The sequence below is a fragment of the Pantherophis guttatus genome, chromosome 1, assembly GCF_059756535.1.
Source record: "Pantherophis guttatus breed Tessera chromosome 1, ASM5975653v1, whole genome shotgun sequence".
NCBI lineage: Eukaryota > Metazoa > Chordata > Lepidosauria > Squamata > Colubridae > Pantherophis > Pantherophis guttatus.
Genome location: NC_142063.1, coordinates 102319752 through 102340366, shown reverse-complemented (window position 1 = coordinate 102340366; position 20615 = coordinate 102319752). Strand labels below are relative to the sequence as shown.

At 38.0% G+C, this 20615-nt stretch overlaps 1 protein-coding gene and 1 long non-coding RNA gene across 3 annotated transcripts in view; one reads left to right on the top strand and one right to left on the bottom strand.

Annotated features, from left to right (window-relative positions):
• KCNC1 (potassium voltage-gated channel subfamily C member 1) overlaps window positions 1-20615 on the bottom strand; it is a 188431-nt gene that overhangs the window by 49940 nt on the left and 117876 nt on the right. For both annotated transcript variants that reach the window (XM_034416951.3, XM_034416950.3), the window contains exon 2: window positions 6051-6984. In XM_034416951.3, coding sequence (XP_034272842.1) covers window positions 6051-6984 — 934 coding nt within the window. The remainder of the gene's footprint in view (window positions 1-6050; window positions 6985-20615) is intronic.
• LOC132710724 (uncharacterized) lies at window positions 11523-12053 on the top strand. Its single transcript, XR_009621452.1, has 2 exons — window positions 11523-11601; window positions 11798-12053. It is a non-coding gene; the product is annotated as an uncharacterized LOC132710724 (long non-coding RNA).

The following is a 20615-nucleotide window of genomic DNA, read 5'->3' as shown; positions in this document are numbered from 1 at the left end:
ACTGAAAAGATCCCTATGAAATGATCGTTTGCTGCCTTTTCTAGTTGTGCAAGCTAACCATCATTTGTTTTCTGTTCGTGGCCTAGTATACACTTTTATCACCAGCTCTAGGATTCAAATCACCAGTGCTTTAGGCTTCCCATCTTATTACAAGTTCTGATTTTAAGACATAATTCTGAATTCTGATCAGATTATTATCTTGGATTTTGGGTTTTTTTTGGGGGGGGGGCGCAGCTGCTTTGATGTTGATCAGCACTGGTGCAGAAAATGACCATTGAAAGTCAAATGGCTGTCAACGTGACCTGTGATTGCATCATTTTCAGTGAAGCAAATAGGTTTGGATAATGCCACAAGGTAGAGAGATGCTCATTTTGTTCCTACCCAGTTTCAATTGGGTGACTGACGTTCACATTCACAAATTTCCAAAGTCAATTATATAACATTGCTGCTAGGCTTTCATTGCATGCAGAGTGAATGATTGTCCAATCTTGGTATTTAAGGAGCTGTAACACAGTTGCCTCTATTTATTAGTCAGACATGACTGAATCCAGGATTTAGACATTCCTAGACAGAGAGATGGCATTGTATTACTGAAGCTAGAATTTCAAATTGGGATGATCATAAACAGCCTCGTCATTGAGTTATTTCTTTTAAGTACAAAGGCATGGAATTGGAATATGCTGAAAAGACAGCCAGGGTAGTATCACAGTAAATGTGAAAGCCTAGAACCAGGGAACGGCAGGATCTAACCTACCTCAGCCACTGAGGGGGTTAATTTGGGTCTGTCCCTATTTTTTAACCTAATCTCTCAGTATACTGTAGATAATTTTGGAGGAGAAAACACAAGGCATCCTATTCAAACTCATATGTTTTAATAAAGAAATGTAGACTTTTAGACCATTATGGTCTAAAAGGGAGACAAGTTAAGTCAAGGTTGAATGAAACGTTCCAGCAATGATTCAAATTCAGTGCAAGTTTGGGAAATAAGTAAACAAGTCTTCAAATTCAAATTTGGTTCCTACTTGTGTTCTCTATTTCTGGCATAGCAAAAGCAGAGAGCCAAAGGGAAATTGACTTTCAATTAAAATCTGGAAAAATCTCACTTTCGTGCCTCAAAAGAATCAAAAATAGCAATGGGTCATTGTTTATGCTTGGCTGTTTCAGTTCAGAATGGATCCATCCCAAATGATCCTCTATAAGATGTGAATAAGCATTATAAACTCTGTATAATAAAGCTGCATCCATCAGCCATATTTTCTTTCTTAACCTCATCATGCTTTAGACTTCAGACTTCCTATCGTATGCTATCATGCAATCACACAGTAGTTTCTCCAGCCTCATCAATCTCAGCAGAGAAATGTTTAATGTAATGTTAGCGAGACCTCTAAAAATATTTCTCAATCTAACAGGCACAAGGGAGAAAGATTACTATGTAAACTCCATATTCATGGTGTACTCATGGAAATGTAATGTGTATATATCTCTTTCTCTGGTCTATGCGGAGCTGAATCACACTTATGCCTTGATCATTGCAGCAAACATCGTTAAATTAAGTGATTGAAACAAAAATAGCATTGTGCTGTTTCTGGTCTTTGTTCCTTTTCATAAACAAAGGGCCTGTTCACATGAAATCTCTGGTGATTTTTCTCTCCCTCTTGAAAAGGTCTGAAATGCAAATTGTCTGCTCTTGGTCCTGATAAAGTTATCAAAAAGGGCAAGGGCTCCAGTCCAAAGAACATGAAAATAACTAGCCCCAAATTAAAACAAATAAGCATTTATTATATCAGTTATTTAAGTTGGTTATAAATCTGAAGACTGGAATATCTTCATTTTTGTCTTAAGTCTAATACCAGTCTGGCCATGGAATGAGTTGGGGTAGAATTACCATTTAATGAAGGATAAAGTTTAGGGTTATTCTCATTGGGATGGAGCAGTTGACTTCTACTGAGTATAACCACTGGTCCTGCTTGGTGCATATTGTTTTTATTAAATGGAAGCAATTCCACTTCCAAGTTTCCCCTGAATATATTGGAGATAGACTCAGGGGCCTTCTGGATGTGAAGAACAAACTTGACTCCTAAGTGATGACATTCTATACATTCTATGGTCCACCAGCTTTTTTCTGTAATTAAAACAGCAGGAAGCTGTTTTCCTGCAAACAACTGTTTATACATATAGATTTTCTAGACTGCCTATGGACTCACATGGGGGCCCACAGGCATTCTTAGGAAATAATAATGGTGGCTGACTGAAGAGGTTACAAGAAAAAGGCAAAACTGACATGAGATTACAGACTGCATTTTGAAGATAGGGGAAGGAGAAATTATTAGATGGGATGGCAGGAAGTACCATCACTAATCTGCCATTAGATACATGGGGGTGTTTTGTGATGGAACATATCAATGAATGTGAGTAGGTAAGTGCTTTTTTGGCAGCCATTTTGTGAAAGTGCTCACCCCAAGCGCTGAAAACTGCAAATATGCTCACCAAACACAACATCTCACCTGACTTTTACTGCATTCAAATATACCTCGTTGGCTTAATAATTTTGCTTCTGTGCAACTAAGATCAGGAATCACTTTTTCCTTCAATAAGGCAAAACAGTTCTATTGAAGTAAACTATCCATTATGAGGTAGGTAGTGCAATCTATAGTGAAGCCGGTTATGCGGGTTCTAATGAATCCTCCAAACAGAGACAGCTAGACCATCCTAAATGAAATGGTGTGGTACTTAGGCTCATATCACCTTAGTCAACAAACAGACATATTATCCTCTATCGTACCTTTACTACATGGTTAGACTTGGCCTGAGCTCATTTGTTTTAGCTCATCTGGTAGCCTAGAACAGGTGCCTTACTTTTAAACACTGGAAAGTTGCACCAAGCACAGGAAGAACATCAAATATTTCTCTTTAACTGTTGACAGCTAGATATCTGATGCACAAATGCACCCATTTTATTCTTTTCAGTAGCCTTTTAATCATTCCAAAACTCTTTAGAAAAAAAAATCTGCCTCTTCCTTAAGATGGACTGTAAAAGCTGGAGAAAACAGAGACTTGTGCAAACATAAAGGAATATTTTTGCACTGGAATTTACTAGTGTTACTAGTGCTACTACTAGCAGCAGTCATTAGAGGGAGATTCAAATAAAATTTGGGATATTTTAATATGTTAAGAGTAGAATAATCTAATTTTAAAATTTCGTACTGCACCAGAAACTGACTACTGCTGATCAATATCTTATTGCAAGGTGCACAGAACATTCATTAAATCTGCCTCTGAAGCAGCTTACTTCCTTGTATTCTATATAACAAAGTAGTAGCTGATCACTAAATGGTAGGAATTATAACAAAATTATAAAGAAAACATGTTTCTTCAGATATGAAAATGAGAGTAATTAAAGAAACCCAGGATAAAGTGGGCATCTACAGTCATTCTTAGATACTATCTGTTTCATAGGTCAACGTCCACTGATAATTGGGTGTTGGTTGTGATTCTCTTTTGGTTGCTTTTCATTTCTAGAATTGGGTTTAGCTTATGATGGCATTTGTATACAGGGAATAGGATTTACTTTATCACCTTGGAATCTCCAGATCTCTTTATCCTGGATATGACAGAAGCCTCCTCAACTCCTTAATGCCTTCCCTGCCAATTAAGTATTAAACATTTGCTTCTATTGTATTGAATAAACAACCAGGTACTGTAATCCAACTCTATTAAACAAATTACAGATGGGCTCTTGGAGCTTGATGAAAAGCACAAACAAACTGTTGACTTTAAGGCTCATGCATGCAAGCTGGCCAATTGTTTTCTGCACATAACCCTTTTCATGTATAGAACCATTTGTTGATGTCCTAACATGAACTGGGCTGCATAGAAGGGCTAGCCCAGTCATAACCAGTACAAAAGAGCTGCTTGGCTTATATCATATACAGTACAGTTCACTTCATACTGCACATAATTCCACATGTGAGAAGAAATAGACCAATGATAACAGATGGCCACAGATCTTTTTTTTTTTTTTTTTTTACACACAAGGGTCACATATGATTTTAGAGCCTTCATGAAAACCAATTGGTTCTCTGGATTATAGGCACCCAATAAGCAGGGACATTGTTCAGCAATTGGAAGTATGCAGCATACTGCTTCATAAGCATTGTTATATCGTCCCTGTGTTACAGAATCATACATGTACTTCTTTACTCATGAAGAAGTTGCATTATTCTTGGTGATGACTTTGTGATAAGCATTTGCAACCTGAGAAGAATGCGTAGGTATGTGCAAAGGGTAAAATAGTAAAGAGGCAGTCATTTGCATGGATTGTGGCCAGCCTGGAGCAATGGAAGTCTTCAAATTAAATTAAAGGATTAAAAAAAAATCCACAGGAAAGAACAGAGGCAAAAATGAAAACTTTACCCATCTGGATGGATTTTCAAGTTCCACAACGAAATAACTGAAAAGTTGTACTATCTCTTTGTCATCTCTTAGAAATTAGCATTTGGCACTGGTAAAGCCACACACACACAAAGGAAAGTTATACTTCTTTTGTGTTCTTTCAATAGCATCTGCATGCATGGCTATGAGATGGAAAGAGAAGAGTCCTCACCGCATGGAGCAATAAATTAGATTTTCCACAAAAGTAAACAAATAAATGGTACTGCAAGACCATCATAAGCTCATCCTTTTAAACAGATTCTTACCCCTAAAGTTTAGCATGAACTGCTGTATAAATGATTATTTTTTTCTCGATATATACCAATCAGAAATGTCCCACCCCCAACACTTAGGCTGAATATTGCACATGGCTTGCAATTTACATTGATTTCACCAGCCAAAATAATTGGTGTGTTTTTTTTCTTAAAATTACATTTTTTTCCACAGAATAGGTCAATGATATTCCATGGATAGAGGTAGATTATGGGGTTGAACTAATCAGATCAAAGCCCTGTATGTTTGTGTGCTCTTTGAGGAGTCTCATAAAACTGAGATAGTCCCATAACTGACCACTAGCCATGGAATATTATAACATATTCCATGATGACTAGTATTTTTATTCCCCAACCTCTATGTTGAACCAATGTGAAAAATAGTTTAGTCCGAATGGAATTATTTTCTTATTGCTTTCATTTATCTCTATGGTTTGTTTGTTTTTTTTTTAAAAAAAGATACCCTGTGAGATTATCGCTCAAGGCTCTTCAGAAGAAATCTGCCCCCAATGGCCACCATGCTCCCCTTTTTCCATCAGCCTTTTAATAGTAGATGGTTGAAGAAGCTGTTGATTGTAGACTAAGTTTTCAGACTAAGAAAGCATTGATGAGCCTTGTGTTTTGAATGCTAAGTGCTAAGCTTCTGTATGATCCTACTGAGTTGGAATTGCCTGCCACAGAATAAAATCCTTATGTTTAGCTTTGTTCCTTTCTGAACCTCATCACATGTCTTTAAGAAATCTAAGCTGCCATTCTAATAAATAAATAAGTAAACCACTTGAGGGGGAAAGTGTTTTTCTTATGGATCTGCATGTAGATGTAAGTTACTGTTCGCTTTGTTCTTCTAATCCCCCAAATCCATGGTTTTCTGCAACTTTAGACATAGCTAAGTATAAAAGGAAAGTAGGGGAAAATGTATTGTTATGTTTGTGTTTTCTTTCTGGGGCAAAAGCTGTGCCCTTGACTGCTAATATGCTAGGCAGCAGACAATCTTTGTGAACCATCTTGAAATAAAAAATGTAGTCTGTCAGTGAAAATAATAGAACTCTGAAAATATTCCTCAATCTAGTTATTCCTTCGGAGCCTTTAAGTATCCCGTTAAACAGGACTGATCTGAGGGCTCCTAACAAACCTGTGCAGTGCTAAATTTTGTTCATCAGCTTCTCCTGTTTGTCACCTGTCCCTGCAACCTGTACGTCCCACACATGATTCCATTTGTGGTAGTGGGACAATAATGGGATAACGTGCTATCCATTGGGCTAAGAATGCAGTCTGACTGAATCTTTCAAGCTCTAGAAAGGATGGAGATTAAAAGTCAGATGGACATTCCTCTAAGAGGTTTCCTACCTGCTCTGTTAATTTCTAACATTTCTTCTTGGGCGAGTGGGCATGTGTCGCTCTGAGTACTGTGGTGTGGAGAGTTTATGACAGATTTACAATAATTGGGGGATCCCAGCTGGGGCGGCCGCGGGATATGCTTCTTTTTTTTCTTTGGTAGCTTCTGCTTAGCCATAGCTAAGGAGTAATACATTCCAAAATTGTTCACAATGACGGGTACAGGCATGGCAATGGTCAGCACGCCTGCGAGAGCACAGAGGGCCCCCACCAGCATGCCTGACCAAGTCTGAGGATACATGTCTCCGTAGCCCAGGGTAGTCATGGTGACAACAGCCCACCAGAAGCCAATGGGGATATTTTTAAAATGTGTGTGTTCGCTGGCACTAGGATCGTTGGGTTTAGCACCTATTCTCTCAGCGTAGTAGATCATCGTGGCAAAGATTAAGACGCCCAGTGCCAAGAAGATGATGAGCAGCAAGAATTCGTTTGTGCTGGCACGGAGTGTATGACCCAAAACCCGCAGTCCTACGAAATGGCGAGTCAGCTTGAAAATTCGCAGAATTCGCACAAACCGGACCACCCTCAAGAAGCCCAAGACGTCCTTAGCGGCTTTGGAAGACAGGCCACTGAGTCCAACCTCCAGGTAAAAAGGGAGAATGGCCACGAAGTCAATGATATTCAAGGTGTTTTTGATAAATTCCATCTTGTTGGGGCAGAAAATGACCCTCATCAGAAACTCAAAAGTAAACCAAATCACGCAGACCCCTTCAATGTAGGTCAGGAAAGCCTCCGTCTCAGTCTCCTGATAGACCCGCACCTGGGTGTCATTGCCAACAATTTCCTTCTCTGTCTTGTTAACGATAGGATTAAATCTCTCATGGGTCTCGAGGCAAAAGGTGGTGATGGAAACCAGAATGAAGAAGAGGGAAGCAAATGCGATGTACTGTAGAAAGAAAAAAAAAAGAAGAAGAAGAAAATAGTTAGAGAATTAAGTTTCTTTGGGAAGGATAGAAAGACCACCAAGCATACAGAGATCCATTTGTGACTCATTAAAGAAAATAAGGCTGGCACAAACACCTAAATGCAGATTCTTGGTACTCATGCAGTAAAGTAATCAGGTCTGGCCTAGTTAATTTATGAGCAAAGAGAAGGCTCATGTACAATTCAGGACCCATCTCGGGAATCTTCGTCTCATTCTATTGTATGGAATTTGTTTTGCGAGTTCTCTCTTTTTTTTTTTAAAAAAAAAATTAGTATGTTTACATTTTGCTTCAAAGAGGAAAGTGGATGTTGTTTCGGCTACTCAACATTCTGGAATCATAAAAAAGAAGCATTATATTAAATGCAGGAAAGTGTTTGGCCAAAATATATGATATGGCATGATTACTTTTAGATGACAAGAGTCAGGCCAATTGTTCATTTAATATAGTGGAAAATTCTCAATGTTTATCACTGTATCTCATGACAGCTGATGCTACTACAGTTAGTAAGTTTTAGCACTGAGGGGGAAAAAGATATTAAAAGTTGCATTATTTTAGGTCATAGCCTTGTTTTAGCTTGGAGATCAGAGCATTTTATTTGTTGCAAGCCTCCTTGAATATCTGCATTAAAAGCAAAACTGGTCATGAATTCAAATAAAAGAAATGCAGCAATGAATAAGAAGGTAGGCATTTTTTTTTTTAAAAAAAGGGGAGGTGGTAATCATAGGTATAACTAGAAGAAAAGTCTGATAATTAAATGATACCAGAAATCATGATCAAAGTTTTCAGAATAGAGGGAAGATCTGTACATTTGCAAAATTTGTTTGGAACAAGGTGCTGAATGCTTTATGATATGTGTGTGTGTATGGGTATCTATTTCTATATCTGTCTCAGTCTCTATCTCTATCTCTATCCTCTATCCATATCCATATCTATAATCTAATTACAGAATAGTGGAAGAAACATCTAGTGAAAATGGGTGACACTTGCATTCTCTGAATTGCCCTTATGCTGTAAGAAAGCAGTGAAAACATCCTGACATTTCAAATTGGATGTTTCATATATATTCTTTTCTTTTCTTTTCTTTTGAACAGAGCTGCTAGTATACTTTAGATTAAATATTATATTGTTTAATGTTGTAACACCAGGAAAGTAGTACTTCACATGCTTAAAATCCCAGTTGTTCAGTCCATTATCCCTCCCTCCCCCCACATATGCTGTTTCATACACATGACCTGGTGCTGACATGAAGGCCTGATACTGCAAAGCCCTTGTTCCAAGAAACTCAGCTAAAACATCCAGTCAAAGTCACAGGGTTTTATAAACAGAAAATCAGGAATGCATAATTTATTACTGTACAACACTTGAAACTTACTAATGTCTGGTGACTATTTAAATAAATATTTAAATTATTGTTAATTAATTATAATTAAGTAATTATATATATATATATATATATATATATATATAATTAATTAATTACATATATTATTAAATTATTAAATTATTAAATTATTAAATTATTAAATTATTATTTGCATACCAAGCAAATAGTTCAACAGATGATGCTGTTAATATGGCTCTGCACTACATCCTACAACATCTTGAATCTCCAAAGACCTACGCAAGGATCCTCTTTGTAGACTTTAGTTCAGCATTCAACACCATCATTCCAGACATTCTTCTAACTAAGTTAAACCAGCTAGCACTACCTGAACACACTTGTAAGTGGATCATAAGCTTCCTAACAGACAGGAAGCAGCAGGTGAAGCTAAGCAGAATCACATCAGATACCTGTACAATTAGCACAGGGCCCCCACAAGGCTGTGTGCTCTTCCCCACTTCTCTTCTCTCTGTATACCAATTACTGCATCTCAAACGATCCATCTTTTAAACTACTGAACTTCGCAGATGACACAACAGTGATCAGTCTCATTCAAGACAATGATGAATCCGCATACAGACGGGTGGTTGAACAAATAGCCTTGTGGTGCAACCAGAACAATCTGGAACTGAACACACTCAAAACCATAGAATGGTGGTGGACTTTAGGAGAAACCCTCCCATACTATCACCTCTTAGAATATTAGACAACACAGTATCAACAGTAGAGACCTTCAAATTTCTAGATTCTACCATATCTCAAGACCTAAAATGGACACCTAACATGCTGGACATAAACTGTTTCAACTGCTACCCTCAAAACGAAGCTATAGAGCACTATAGCACTATAGAACAGTTTTTTCCTAAATGCTATCACTCTGCTAAACAAATAATTCCCTCAACACTGTCAAACTAGTTACTAAATCTGCATTACTATTAATCTTCCCATTGTTCCTATCACCCATCTCCTCTCACTTATGACTGTATGACTGTAACCTTGTTGCTTGTATCCTTACAATTTATATTGACTGTTTCCTAGTATGATTTGACTGCTTATTTGTTCCCTATGACTATCATTAAGTGTTGTACCTTATGATTCTTGACGAATGTATCTTTTCTTTTATGTACACTGAGAGCGTATGCACCAAGACAAATTCCTTGTGTGTCCAATCACACTTGGCCAATAAAGAATTCTCTTTTAGTCTATTAAAGTTCATGAATAGATATTTATTAAGAATATCTCCAGTTATATGCTTGTTGTTTTCATTTTTCCTATTTTACTGATCTCAGAAGTTGGAAAAGACTTAAGTGTTTTGGGATGACAGCACCATGCTTTTAGATAGTTCCAAATAGTGCACTATCATGACTGTATTCAGAAATCACTTTGTCTATTCAGGTTATTGCACGGTTAATCCTGAAGGTGATAACGTTCTGTCAAGGACAGCCAAATTTAAAATAAATATTGATTGTTTTACAACTGTCATTTTCAATGTAACCATTAGTTGCAAGAAGAATATTGCTTCTATTTCACTCCAGTGCTGCTACCACTTGTGCGAGAATGCCATATTAATGTAAAAAATGGGAACACAGGTTTATTCATATGCATTACAAGAATGCCTTAGGCATGCCTACCAAGTTATAGTCTCTGAAATGAAAATTAAGATAGATATCTTAAAAGGTAAAACACAAATATTCTGAATTAAAGATTGTCAGTTCAACTAAATATCAATCCCCCCTCCAAAAAGAGTCAGAGATTGTACTAAAACATCATAGGCTTAAAAATGAAACTAACATATGCTTAATCTAGATTCAGGCTGTTTCTATTATTTGTTTAGTGTGTGAAACAGTAACTTTGGATTGCTTGTTTTGTAACACAGCAGGACCACAAACCAGGAAATAAAATATGGCTTATGATTCTATGAGCCATTCTGGTTCCCATTTAATATGAAATGAGCCAAAGGAGTCAAGTGGGAGCAATCAAGCAGTTGACACTGGGCATTTTTATTTATTGTGACATTCAAATGTGTAAGATTTTGAGAAGCAGTCCTTGTTTCTAGCTTCATTGACTCTTGCTAGACCATAGTGCTGGACAGCGCTTCAGCTATGAAAGTAAGAAGATGTTTCAGAGCATATAGGAGTGCACTCAAAACATCTGTCTGTAACTCCTTAAAAAAACTCCTTAAAAAGCAGCTTCCTAGAGCTGTCCAGCTACCTCCATGCACTCCAAAACACCTGTTTCTCTGAGTTCAACAGCACTATCAGATACCACTGGAATACATCACTATTTATTTATTTATTTATTTATTTATTTATTTATTTATTTATTTATTTATTAGTTCGATTTATATATGCTGCCCTTCTCCGGAGACTCAGGGCGGCTTACAATGCATTAAGCAATAGCCTTCATACTTTTGTATATACCTGCTTAGTAGGGCTTTTTGGCGCCCCCCCCAAGCGGTGTTCTATTTTATACAAAGTCAGCTCATTGCCCCCACAAACCGGGTCCTCATTTTACCTACCTCGAAAGGATAGAAGGCTGAGTCAACCTTGAGCCTGGTGAGAATTGAACTCGCAGTAATTGGCAGGCAGCTGGCAGCTAAGTGCTACTTTAACAGCAGCAGTTTAGTCCACTGTGCCACCAAGGCTCTTTCCACCTTATATAGCATAGAGTTGCTCTTTTACAACATCATCATCAGTCAGAACATCATCATTTCAAAATTCACATAGTTGAACAACATCATCATCATCTTCATTCTTCTGTTTCAGAAAAGAATGTGTTAAACACATTCTTATCATAGATAAGAAACCAACATAGAGCCAAAGTTTTCTAAATAGGATAAATAATTATTCAGGCTTAACTAATCATCCAAATTCCATATCTCCGATGCTTCCTAACCAGATAATGCATGGACAGTAATAAGAGAAGAGCTATCATGGCAAGATATTTTGTTGTTACAAAAAATATTGTTTGTCTAATGTGCTGGTCATAAGATGTTGTGGCTGACAAAGGCTTCCCTCCCCTCCCAAGTTGACCCATTGTGAAAGCTAGTTGGCATGTAGTTGCTATGGACACCAAGGCAAGTTCACTGAATGTCACCAATGATTAAATATCAGTATTGGACATCACTATATCCAAACGTTTTTTGCATCTTTTCTAGCTATCAGCTGTGAGTTCTTGGAGAACTGCTCAGTCATGGGTAAATTAAGTGTGGAGGAAAAGGCCTTGACATCATTCTCTTCATTTTAGAGTTCTGTAGCAAGCCATTTTTTGCCATTAACATGCTATCTGGCAGTACTTCAGTATAAACCTGAGAGGCACTCAAGATTTACACAAACGTGAAAATATGTTTGGGAATGCTAGCAGATCATCTCTTTGTCATTTGTTTCTTTCAGGTTCTCTTCCAGCTGTTTTGCTTCAGAAAATTTATTTGCTTCAGAAATTTATTTCAAAGGACGAGAGAATTGCTGAGAAATACTCCTGGGTGGAGCATGTTGTTTCTATACTTAGTAGCAAAATGACTAATTGGTCTATGGGATCACGAAGTGTGGGACACGACTTAGAGACTGAACAATAACAACAACAAGAAGATGACTAAAGTGTCTGTGTGAATTTCCTACCTTTCTTTGTAAATAAACTCTCAAGTGCATATCTTAGGAGGGAAGCCTCTCATTGGGCCCTTTTTAAATTGGGGCGTTTTAAGTAATGGGAGCTCACCCCATTACACAGCACTAGGGATTCGAACAGCTGAACTGCCAACCTTTCAATTGACAAGCTCAGCATCTTAGCCACTGAGCCACCATGTCCCCAAGCATTAATATAAGCAAAAACAAGCAGTAGCTACCAATCAAGCTTTTTGTTCACCAAGAACCAGCACAAATAGAAGTCTTGTATATGGTGATAAACTTGAGGAACCTAAGAAACCTTTCTGCTGACTTATTATTATTATTATTAATATTTATTATTTATTAATTTTTTATACCGCCCTTCTCCCAAAGGACTCAGGGCAGTGTACAGCCAAAAATAAAACCCACAACTATATGAAAGTTAAAAGAAAATTTAAAAATATTAAATAATTTGGCCGAAAGAGCTAAAGTAGAAACCACCCATTAAAATAGCATTTAGGCCAGCCCTGCTTGGTGAAACAATAGTGTTTTGAGGGCGTGGCGAAAGGTGCGAAGGTCGGGGATCCTACGAATCTCCAGGGGCAGCTCATTCCAGAGGGTAGGTGCCCCCACAAAGAAGGCTCTCCCCCTGGGGGTCGCCAGTCGACATTGTTTGACCGATGGCACCCTAAGGAGTCCCTCTCTGTGGGAGCGTACTGGTCGATGGGAGGCTATCGGTGGCAGAAGGTGGTCTCGTAAGCACCGGGTCCTAAGCCATGGAGCACTTTAAAGATGGCAACTAACACCTTGAATCACACCCGGAAGACCACTGGGAGCCAGTGCAGCTTGTGCAGGAGCAGTGTTACAAGGGAGCGTTGAGTCACTCCCATAATCACCCGCGTGGCTGCATTCTGGACCAGCTGGAGCCTCCGGGTGCTCTTCAAGGGGAGCCCCATGTAGAGAGCATTATAGTAGTCCAGACGGGAGGTGACGACGGCATGAGTGACTGTGCGCAAGGAGTCCCGGTCCAGAAAGGGACGCAACTGGTAGATCAGGCAAACCTGATAAAAAGCTCCCTGGCCACAGCCGACCTTCAGATGGTCTTCTAGGCCAGCTGCGAGTCCAGGAGGACACCCAAGTTGCGAACCTTCTCTGAGGGGGTCAAGGTCTCACCCCCAATAGTCTGCTATGGGACTAGCTGACTATGATGGGACACCGAAAACCACAGCCACTCGGTCTTGGAGGGGTTGAATCTGAGTTTGTTTCTCCCCATCCAGATCCGTATGGCTTCCAGGCACTGGGTCATCACGTCAAGGGCATCATTGGGATAGCCCAGGGTGGAAATGTACAGCTGAATATCATCAGTGTACTGATGGAAATCCACCCCAAAGCCACAGATGATCTCGCCCAGTGGTTTCACATAAATGTTGAACAGGAGGGGTGAGAGGAACCTATTAAGGTCCATCAGGCACCTGGGATGGAACCATCTAGTCGGTTCCGTCTCCCTGCGGTAAGGGGTAGTGGTTCAAAAGTCCATACGAAGGAGAGAATGATCAGACCACGACAAGGGTTCGGCGATTAAATCCCCTATTTCTAGATCATTCTGCCACTGACCAGAGACAAAAATCAGATCCAGACTTCCTCTTCCATGGATGCCCAGCACCTAATTTAAAGACTGCATTGGTTGTGTCTGAAATCAGTTGGTGCTTGAATGTGCGAGAGTTGATATTTTGTACAGAGACAACTGTTGAAAAATGAACAGGTCTGAGATAATGTGATTACGTGGTGTTGTTGGAAATATAAGTGAATAAATGTGAGCGCACGTGCCACATATTTAAAACCAATCTTTAGTCAAAACTTGTTGTGCTCACCTATGTCCTTGGGTTGCAAATAGATTTTTCAAAATGATCTCAACCTTGTATTCCTTAACCTCACGGTTGATTTTCTCCACAACTTCTCATTCAGGATCACCTTCTTTGATCTTTATAGCCAAACACGATTAACCAGTGGCAGATTATATAACAGATATGACTCTGTCTACAGTTAAATTATCATTTTCATTAAAATATCCCAAAGCAATGAATGTCTTTTTCTACTAAGTGAGGTGCTGGGCACATTTGCCAAAAGACTCTGATGCCAGTAGGGCCACTTGCTGTCTCTTCTTTTAAAAATCAAGCTGCAACACGGATTTTAGGCTCAGATTTTCAAAACCAGCTATAGGCAAGCAGGGAAGATTTTGCTTCCCTGGATAAATAATGCAAAATGTAATGTTTTGAAAGGAGAGTTGATATGCATGCATAATCTCCAATTACAGCTGGCAGCAAATTGTAATGCAGATAGTTCAATTGGGCTATTTTAAGAGAAGTGAAAAGCGAGGCTCTCACTTCCCTTGTCAAGGAAGCATCTCACTCCTATCACCTTCTAACTGAAAGAGCAAGTAATGACAGTGCCTCATCTTCTGCTGACCTTTCTTTGGGATTCTCACAATGGTCCTCATTAAGGAAGATTTGGTAACTCACGAGTTGTAGCATCCTGCTTTAGGTTTTTAAAAGATGCATCCCAAAGACCCAGAGATGTGATGACTGCTGAGCAGCTGGTGACCTCTGAGGGAGCCAAATGCCTTCTGCTCTCTGATGATTTTCCCAGATCAGGAGCGGAGGGCAAAACATGCAGAAAGGAAGGGAAGCAAATACTGTCCTTTCTTTTTGCCTTGTTTATTTGGATCCCAGCAGGAGTGTTCTGATCTAGGCATAAATATATTGGATGTGATATCCTTAAAGAGGGTATTTTTTTGGGGGGGCGGGTTTTTGATAAAGAGGTTGGGACTCTGCCCATCTGCCTACCAACCAGGGGTGAAATCTACTTACCTTCCTTACCGGTTCGGAAGTGCATGTGCCGTGTGCGTGCACTTGCTTCGTGCGTGCTCACAGACCTCCTGCACATGCACCAAACACATTACTTCACTTCCTGGTTACAATCAGGAAGTAATGACACCCGGCTGGGTGGGCGGAGCTATGCTCCGCCGTCGCTACCAGATAGCTGAACCACCAGCCAAGATTTCTACCGGATTGGGCGATCTGGTCCGATCCGGGAGCATTTCACCCCTGCTACCAACAGCAGATAAACTTCCCAAAAACAACAGAGCAGGACCAAATTGGAGACTGAAAAAACAGTCAGCAAAAAAAAAAAAAAAGATTTCAAACTATGCACTGTAGATAGAGGGGAAAAATCCCTACTGCATTCTTTATGGGAGAGGCAATTGGGCAGTGGCTCAGAATGCTGCAGACTTCTTCATTCTTTTTTTAAAAAAAGTTTTATTGTTTTAAAATTACACATTATGACAAACACATCACATACAACATATAAATATATCCTCTTTTTTACAAATGTTTCTTCGTGGTCTGCTTTCCACTGTGACTTCCCCAACCCATGTCTCTCATATTGTTTCATTTTCTTCATTGTCCCCTTTTTGATTGATTACAATGTATTTTCTAATCCTAATAGCCTTAATCTTATACATTTCGCCTGAAAAACCCATTAATGCTTAACTTTTTCCCTTAAAACAACTTTTTTCCCTTAAAACAATTAGCTAAGATATATATACAGTATATATATATATATATTTGTTACTTACATATTTTACATTTTATCTTCTCCCCCTATTTGTGTTGTTCTTTATTTCTGCTCTTGAGACATTCATACATAATAAAATATACAAAAGTATAAAGGCTATTGCTTAACACGTTGTAAGCTGCCCTGAGTCTCCGGAGAAGGGCGGCATATAAAAATAAAATAAAATAAAATAAAATACCATTTGTCTCTTCCTTTTCTTTAATTTCTTTTGTTAACTTGTCCATCTCAGCACATTCTAAAACTTTTTTTTATCACTTCTTCATCTGTTGGTGTTTCTTCCTGTTTCCATTTTTGTGCATATGTTATTTGAGCCGCTGTTATGATGTGTAAAATCAGATATTTTATTTCTTTGGTATATGTTCTTGTAAATATTCCTAGTAGAAATGTTTCCGGTTTTCTTTCTATTGGTTGATCTGTTATTTTTTCTAACCATTTCTTTATATTTGTCCAGAATTTTTTCACCGCCGGGCATGTCCACCATAGATGGTAATAGGTTCCATGAATTTTCTTAGCCTTCCAACATGTTGGGTCATTATTTGGGAACATCTTTGCAATTCTTGTCGGTGGTAAATGCCATCTATAAAACATCTTCAAAGAGCCTTGGTAGTACAGTGGTCTAAGGCACCCTGTTATTAAGCTGGTTATTAAGACCAGCTGCCTGCAATTACTGCAGGTTCGAATCTCGCCAAGGCTCAAGGTTGACTCAGCCTTCCATCCTTTCTAAGGTAGGTAAATTGAGGACCCAGTTGTGGGGGCAATAAGCTGACTTTGTATAAATATACAAAAGGATGAAGGCTATTGCTGAGCACATTGTAAGCCGCCCTGAGTCTCCGGAGAAGGGCGGCATATAAATCAAATTAAAAAACAAAACAAAACTGGTTTTCCTTGTATGCCGCTGATAAAGTTAATTTTGAATTTACTTGCCATGTTGTTTGAGTATTAATTTCCAAATCTTTTTCTTGTATGTTAGTAAGGTTTTTGGTTATTAGTTTTGATTAGTTTTTATTGATCTTAAGTCCCGCTACTTCTCCAAATTCTTCTAATTTCTTAATTAATTTTGGTCCTGATTCTAGCGGTTCTTCTACTATGAACACCATGTCATCGGCAAAGGCCTGAACCTTGTATTCTTCATTCTTTATTCTTAGACCTCTTATTTCTTGATCCTGTTTAACCTTTTTCAGGAGCATCTCCAACGTTAATATATACAAAAGTGGAGAGAGGGGCATTTCTGTCTTACCCCTTTTATTATACTAAATTGTTCTGTTGTATTGTCATTCATGATTACTCTTGCTGTTTGTTTTGTACAAATTTTCCCTATCATTTTTTCAAATTTTATTCCAAATTGCATAAATTTTAGTTGTTCGACTTCGTCATTCTTTTTATTATTATTTTTATTTATTATTTTGTCAAACACGTAAGATAACAGATATAAGTATAAACATGATTATGAATACAGGATAAGGATACGAATAAATGGGGGACAGTAGGACAGGGACGGTAGGCACGTTGGTGCGCTTATGCACACCCCTTACAGACCTCTTAGGAATGGGGTGAGGTCCACAATAGACTGTCTAAGGTTAAAATTATGGGGGTTTGGGGAAGTAACCACAGAGTCAGGTAGTGCATTCCAGGCATTGAACATTCTGTTGCTGAAGTCATATTTTCTGCAATCGAGTTTGGAATGGTTTACCTTAAGTTTGTATCTATTGTGTGCTCATATATTGTTGTGGTTGAAGCTGAAGTAGTCATTGGCAGGTAGGATCTTGTAGCAGATAATTTTATGTACTACGTTTAAGTCAGACCAAAGGCAGCATAGCTCTAAGTAGTTCTAAGCCCAAAATTTCAAGCCTGGTGGCATAAGGTATTCTGTTGTGAGCAGAGGAGTGGAGGACTCTTCTCATGAAATATCTCTGGACTCGCTCAATTGTATTAATGTCCGATATGCAGTGTCTTATATTGTATTATATTATATTCTGCACAAAACTAGTTTGATTAAGGCATCAGGTAAGGAACGGGAGACCATGAGCTCCATTTCCACCTTAAGCATGAAGCCAGGTGGGTGACCATTGCCGGTCACTCTCTCTTAGCCTTAGGAAGGTGGCAATAACAAAACATTTCTGAAAAAATTTGCCAAGAAAATTGCAGGAACTTGTTCAGCAGTTTCCAAGATTTAGATTTTGAATGGAGGAATTTTTTTCCCCTAAACCTGCTGACAAACCACATCATCTTTTAAGATTTTGGAGATTTGATAATATTTCATTAATTCCTCCAATTTCATTTAGCAATATTGCCTAGAGTTCATTTCACTTCACTTTTCAGAATGTCTGTTCAGTTATCAAGTCTTGATATGTATCATTGATTTAGGGAAGTTGTTTTTTATAATTAGTCTCTATATTCACATTATCTTTTCTTTATATCCTCTTTCTCCAGTAGGTCTTTTATTGTACACCTCTTTGAATGAACAAAGTTTCCTTTGTCTCTGTAATTCAGTTAAATAAACCTTTTGTCCCTTCCATTCAATTGTCATTCTCAGGTTCTTTAAATATAACTCCTTGCCCCTTTTTGCTCTTTTCTGGGACTGGGCATTTAATTGGACAGATTTTCATTTTCATATTTTTTACATTACTATTGGTACTTTTTTTTGCCTGAGAAGTTCTAGTTTTATTTGCAGGTCTTTGTATAATGATGTCAGAAATTTTAGAGTTTTTGAGGCGCTCTCTTTATCAGATTGAATCCTGTAAATTTTACTTTGTCTTCATCATGTGATGAATCTGGGTCTGAATATTTTATCTATTTTCTTTAAGTTGTAATTTTGCAAGATACAATTCATGGGCTCAGCCTCAATCACGAGAAGCACTGTTTTTGGTGACCAAATAGAACTTTTCCAACTATGATTTTGATTTTGACATTGTTTATCCAGTGATGTCCTTATAAAGAATCATTATTTAGATGGTTGGAAGGAGACATTTGTTACTAATTTTCTTTTCAGAATATTATTAATCTATCTCCAGCTTTCTTTTATACACTGAGCCCATTTTTTCATTATTCCAAATAAAATTTTACTTCTGACTACAGCATTCCTATCTTTATGATATGTTTTTTTTTGGGGGGGGGTTGTGCAAAGTGTTGCAAATTATCTATTCTGATTCTGTAGTTGAAGCATATTCTTGGATCCCCATAAATATTTGTTGGCCTTTTCTTAATAAAGATGGTTGCTCCATTTCTTCTTTTAATTTTTTTTTTGTCCACAGAAGGAGATCTGATGCTCCTCTGATATGAAGTGACTCATTCCAATCCATTTCGGTTTGCTCATACCCAGAATATTAATGTTCAAACTTGACAAATCCTTGATTCATGGTTCCAATATTAAGAATCTCTTTGCAATACTGAAGTTTTCTTTTAACTCTGGCCACTTTAGCAGCTGGACATCCTTTCAGCTTTAATTCAGCCATGTCATAAGCACCAGTGCTTATTGATATTTGTCCTCTATTATTTTTCCTCAGTAGCTCATACCCTTCAACCTGGCTGACTTATTTTCCAGTATCATGTCCACATTGTTTTGGTTGTGAATGTCTAATTGGTTTTCTTTGGCAGAATACTGAAATGGGTTCTCCAGTGGATCATATTTAGTTTAATCCCTCATCTCTGATTTGCCCATCACAGGTGACACTTCTGGGAATATATACTCCTAGCAGTATAGCCCTTCCTGTCATTGGGATGGTCCTTTAACCACTACCGGGAAAAATCCATTATGGTCACTTCTGTTAAAGGAAGTGGAAAGACTTCTAGTAATAACACTCTAGAATTGTTTAATTTCAGTCAAGTTTTGTTCAGAATGTCAAAGAAAGATTCACGGAGATTACCCCCTCCCTATTTTCGTTATTTACATTATTTTCCTCCTCCCTCCCTTTTCTTGGTTACATATTTATTTATTTATTTTATTATTTATTTTATTTGATTTTTATACCTGCTTTTTATATATGCTGCTGTGTTCATTTAATCATCCTTCAAAACTACTCTAGAAACTAGATTCCCTATTTCTAATTAATACAAACACAGAATTGCTTGAATAGAATTGCTTTCTATTCTTTAGCATATTTCTCCAAATTCTTGTCTTCCAGTTGCAAAACAGGTACTCTCTCATTGAAACTGAGTTAGAAAAAAAAATTGCAGGAATTAGGAAAACTGAAAGTGGAAGGCATTTCATGACACATGGAAGACTTCAGTGAAAACTGGGATTAATTCCAATCTCATTTCAGTATCAGTTACTAATCGGTATTAGAAGGTTATTATCTCTGAAACAGTGTAAGTGATTTTTACAACTAACAGTTGTTATTGTTGTTGACATCTCCCTCTCTATGGGCTGTGAAATGTGAGGCTTGAATGCCATTTCCAAATTAAATTCTAAAAACCCTTTTTAGTGGCCCTGTGGCTATTGAACAGTTACTTATCAATGGATAAGCATTCTTCTATTTCTAGTAATTTTTTTGGGAAATAAATCATATCCAGAGCATTACACAGATCTACTAAATTAAAACATTTGATTACATTCAAACACTTCATTATGCCTTAGCAATATTGGGCATAAAACCTTCACTGTATTAAAGATGAATAGATAAATCTTATTTATACTGAGGGGCATCTGCTCTCCAGGGTCTTCTAAAATGGACTATGCATCATCGGTATGAAAGACAGCTCAACTATTTCCATATGACTTATCTTTGCAGGAAATTGGGCATCAGATGGCAAGATAAAGGGTCAGACATTGAAATTTTATCTAGAACATGTCTACCCTCAGTCCATACTACTGATGATGAGAGCACCGACCCAATGGCAGGTCATATCATTTGTATGCTGGATGAGCACATATACAAGCAGCTCCTTTTTAGAGAACACTCTGCTGGAAGATGCTTGCGTAGAGGGCAGAAAACACATTTCAAAGACACACTAAAGGTCTTTCTGAGGTTGCATAAGC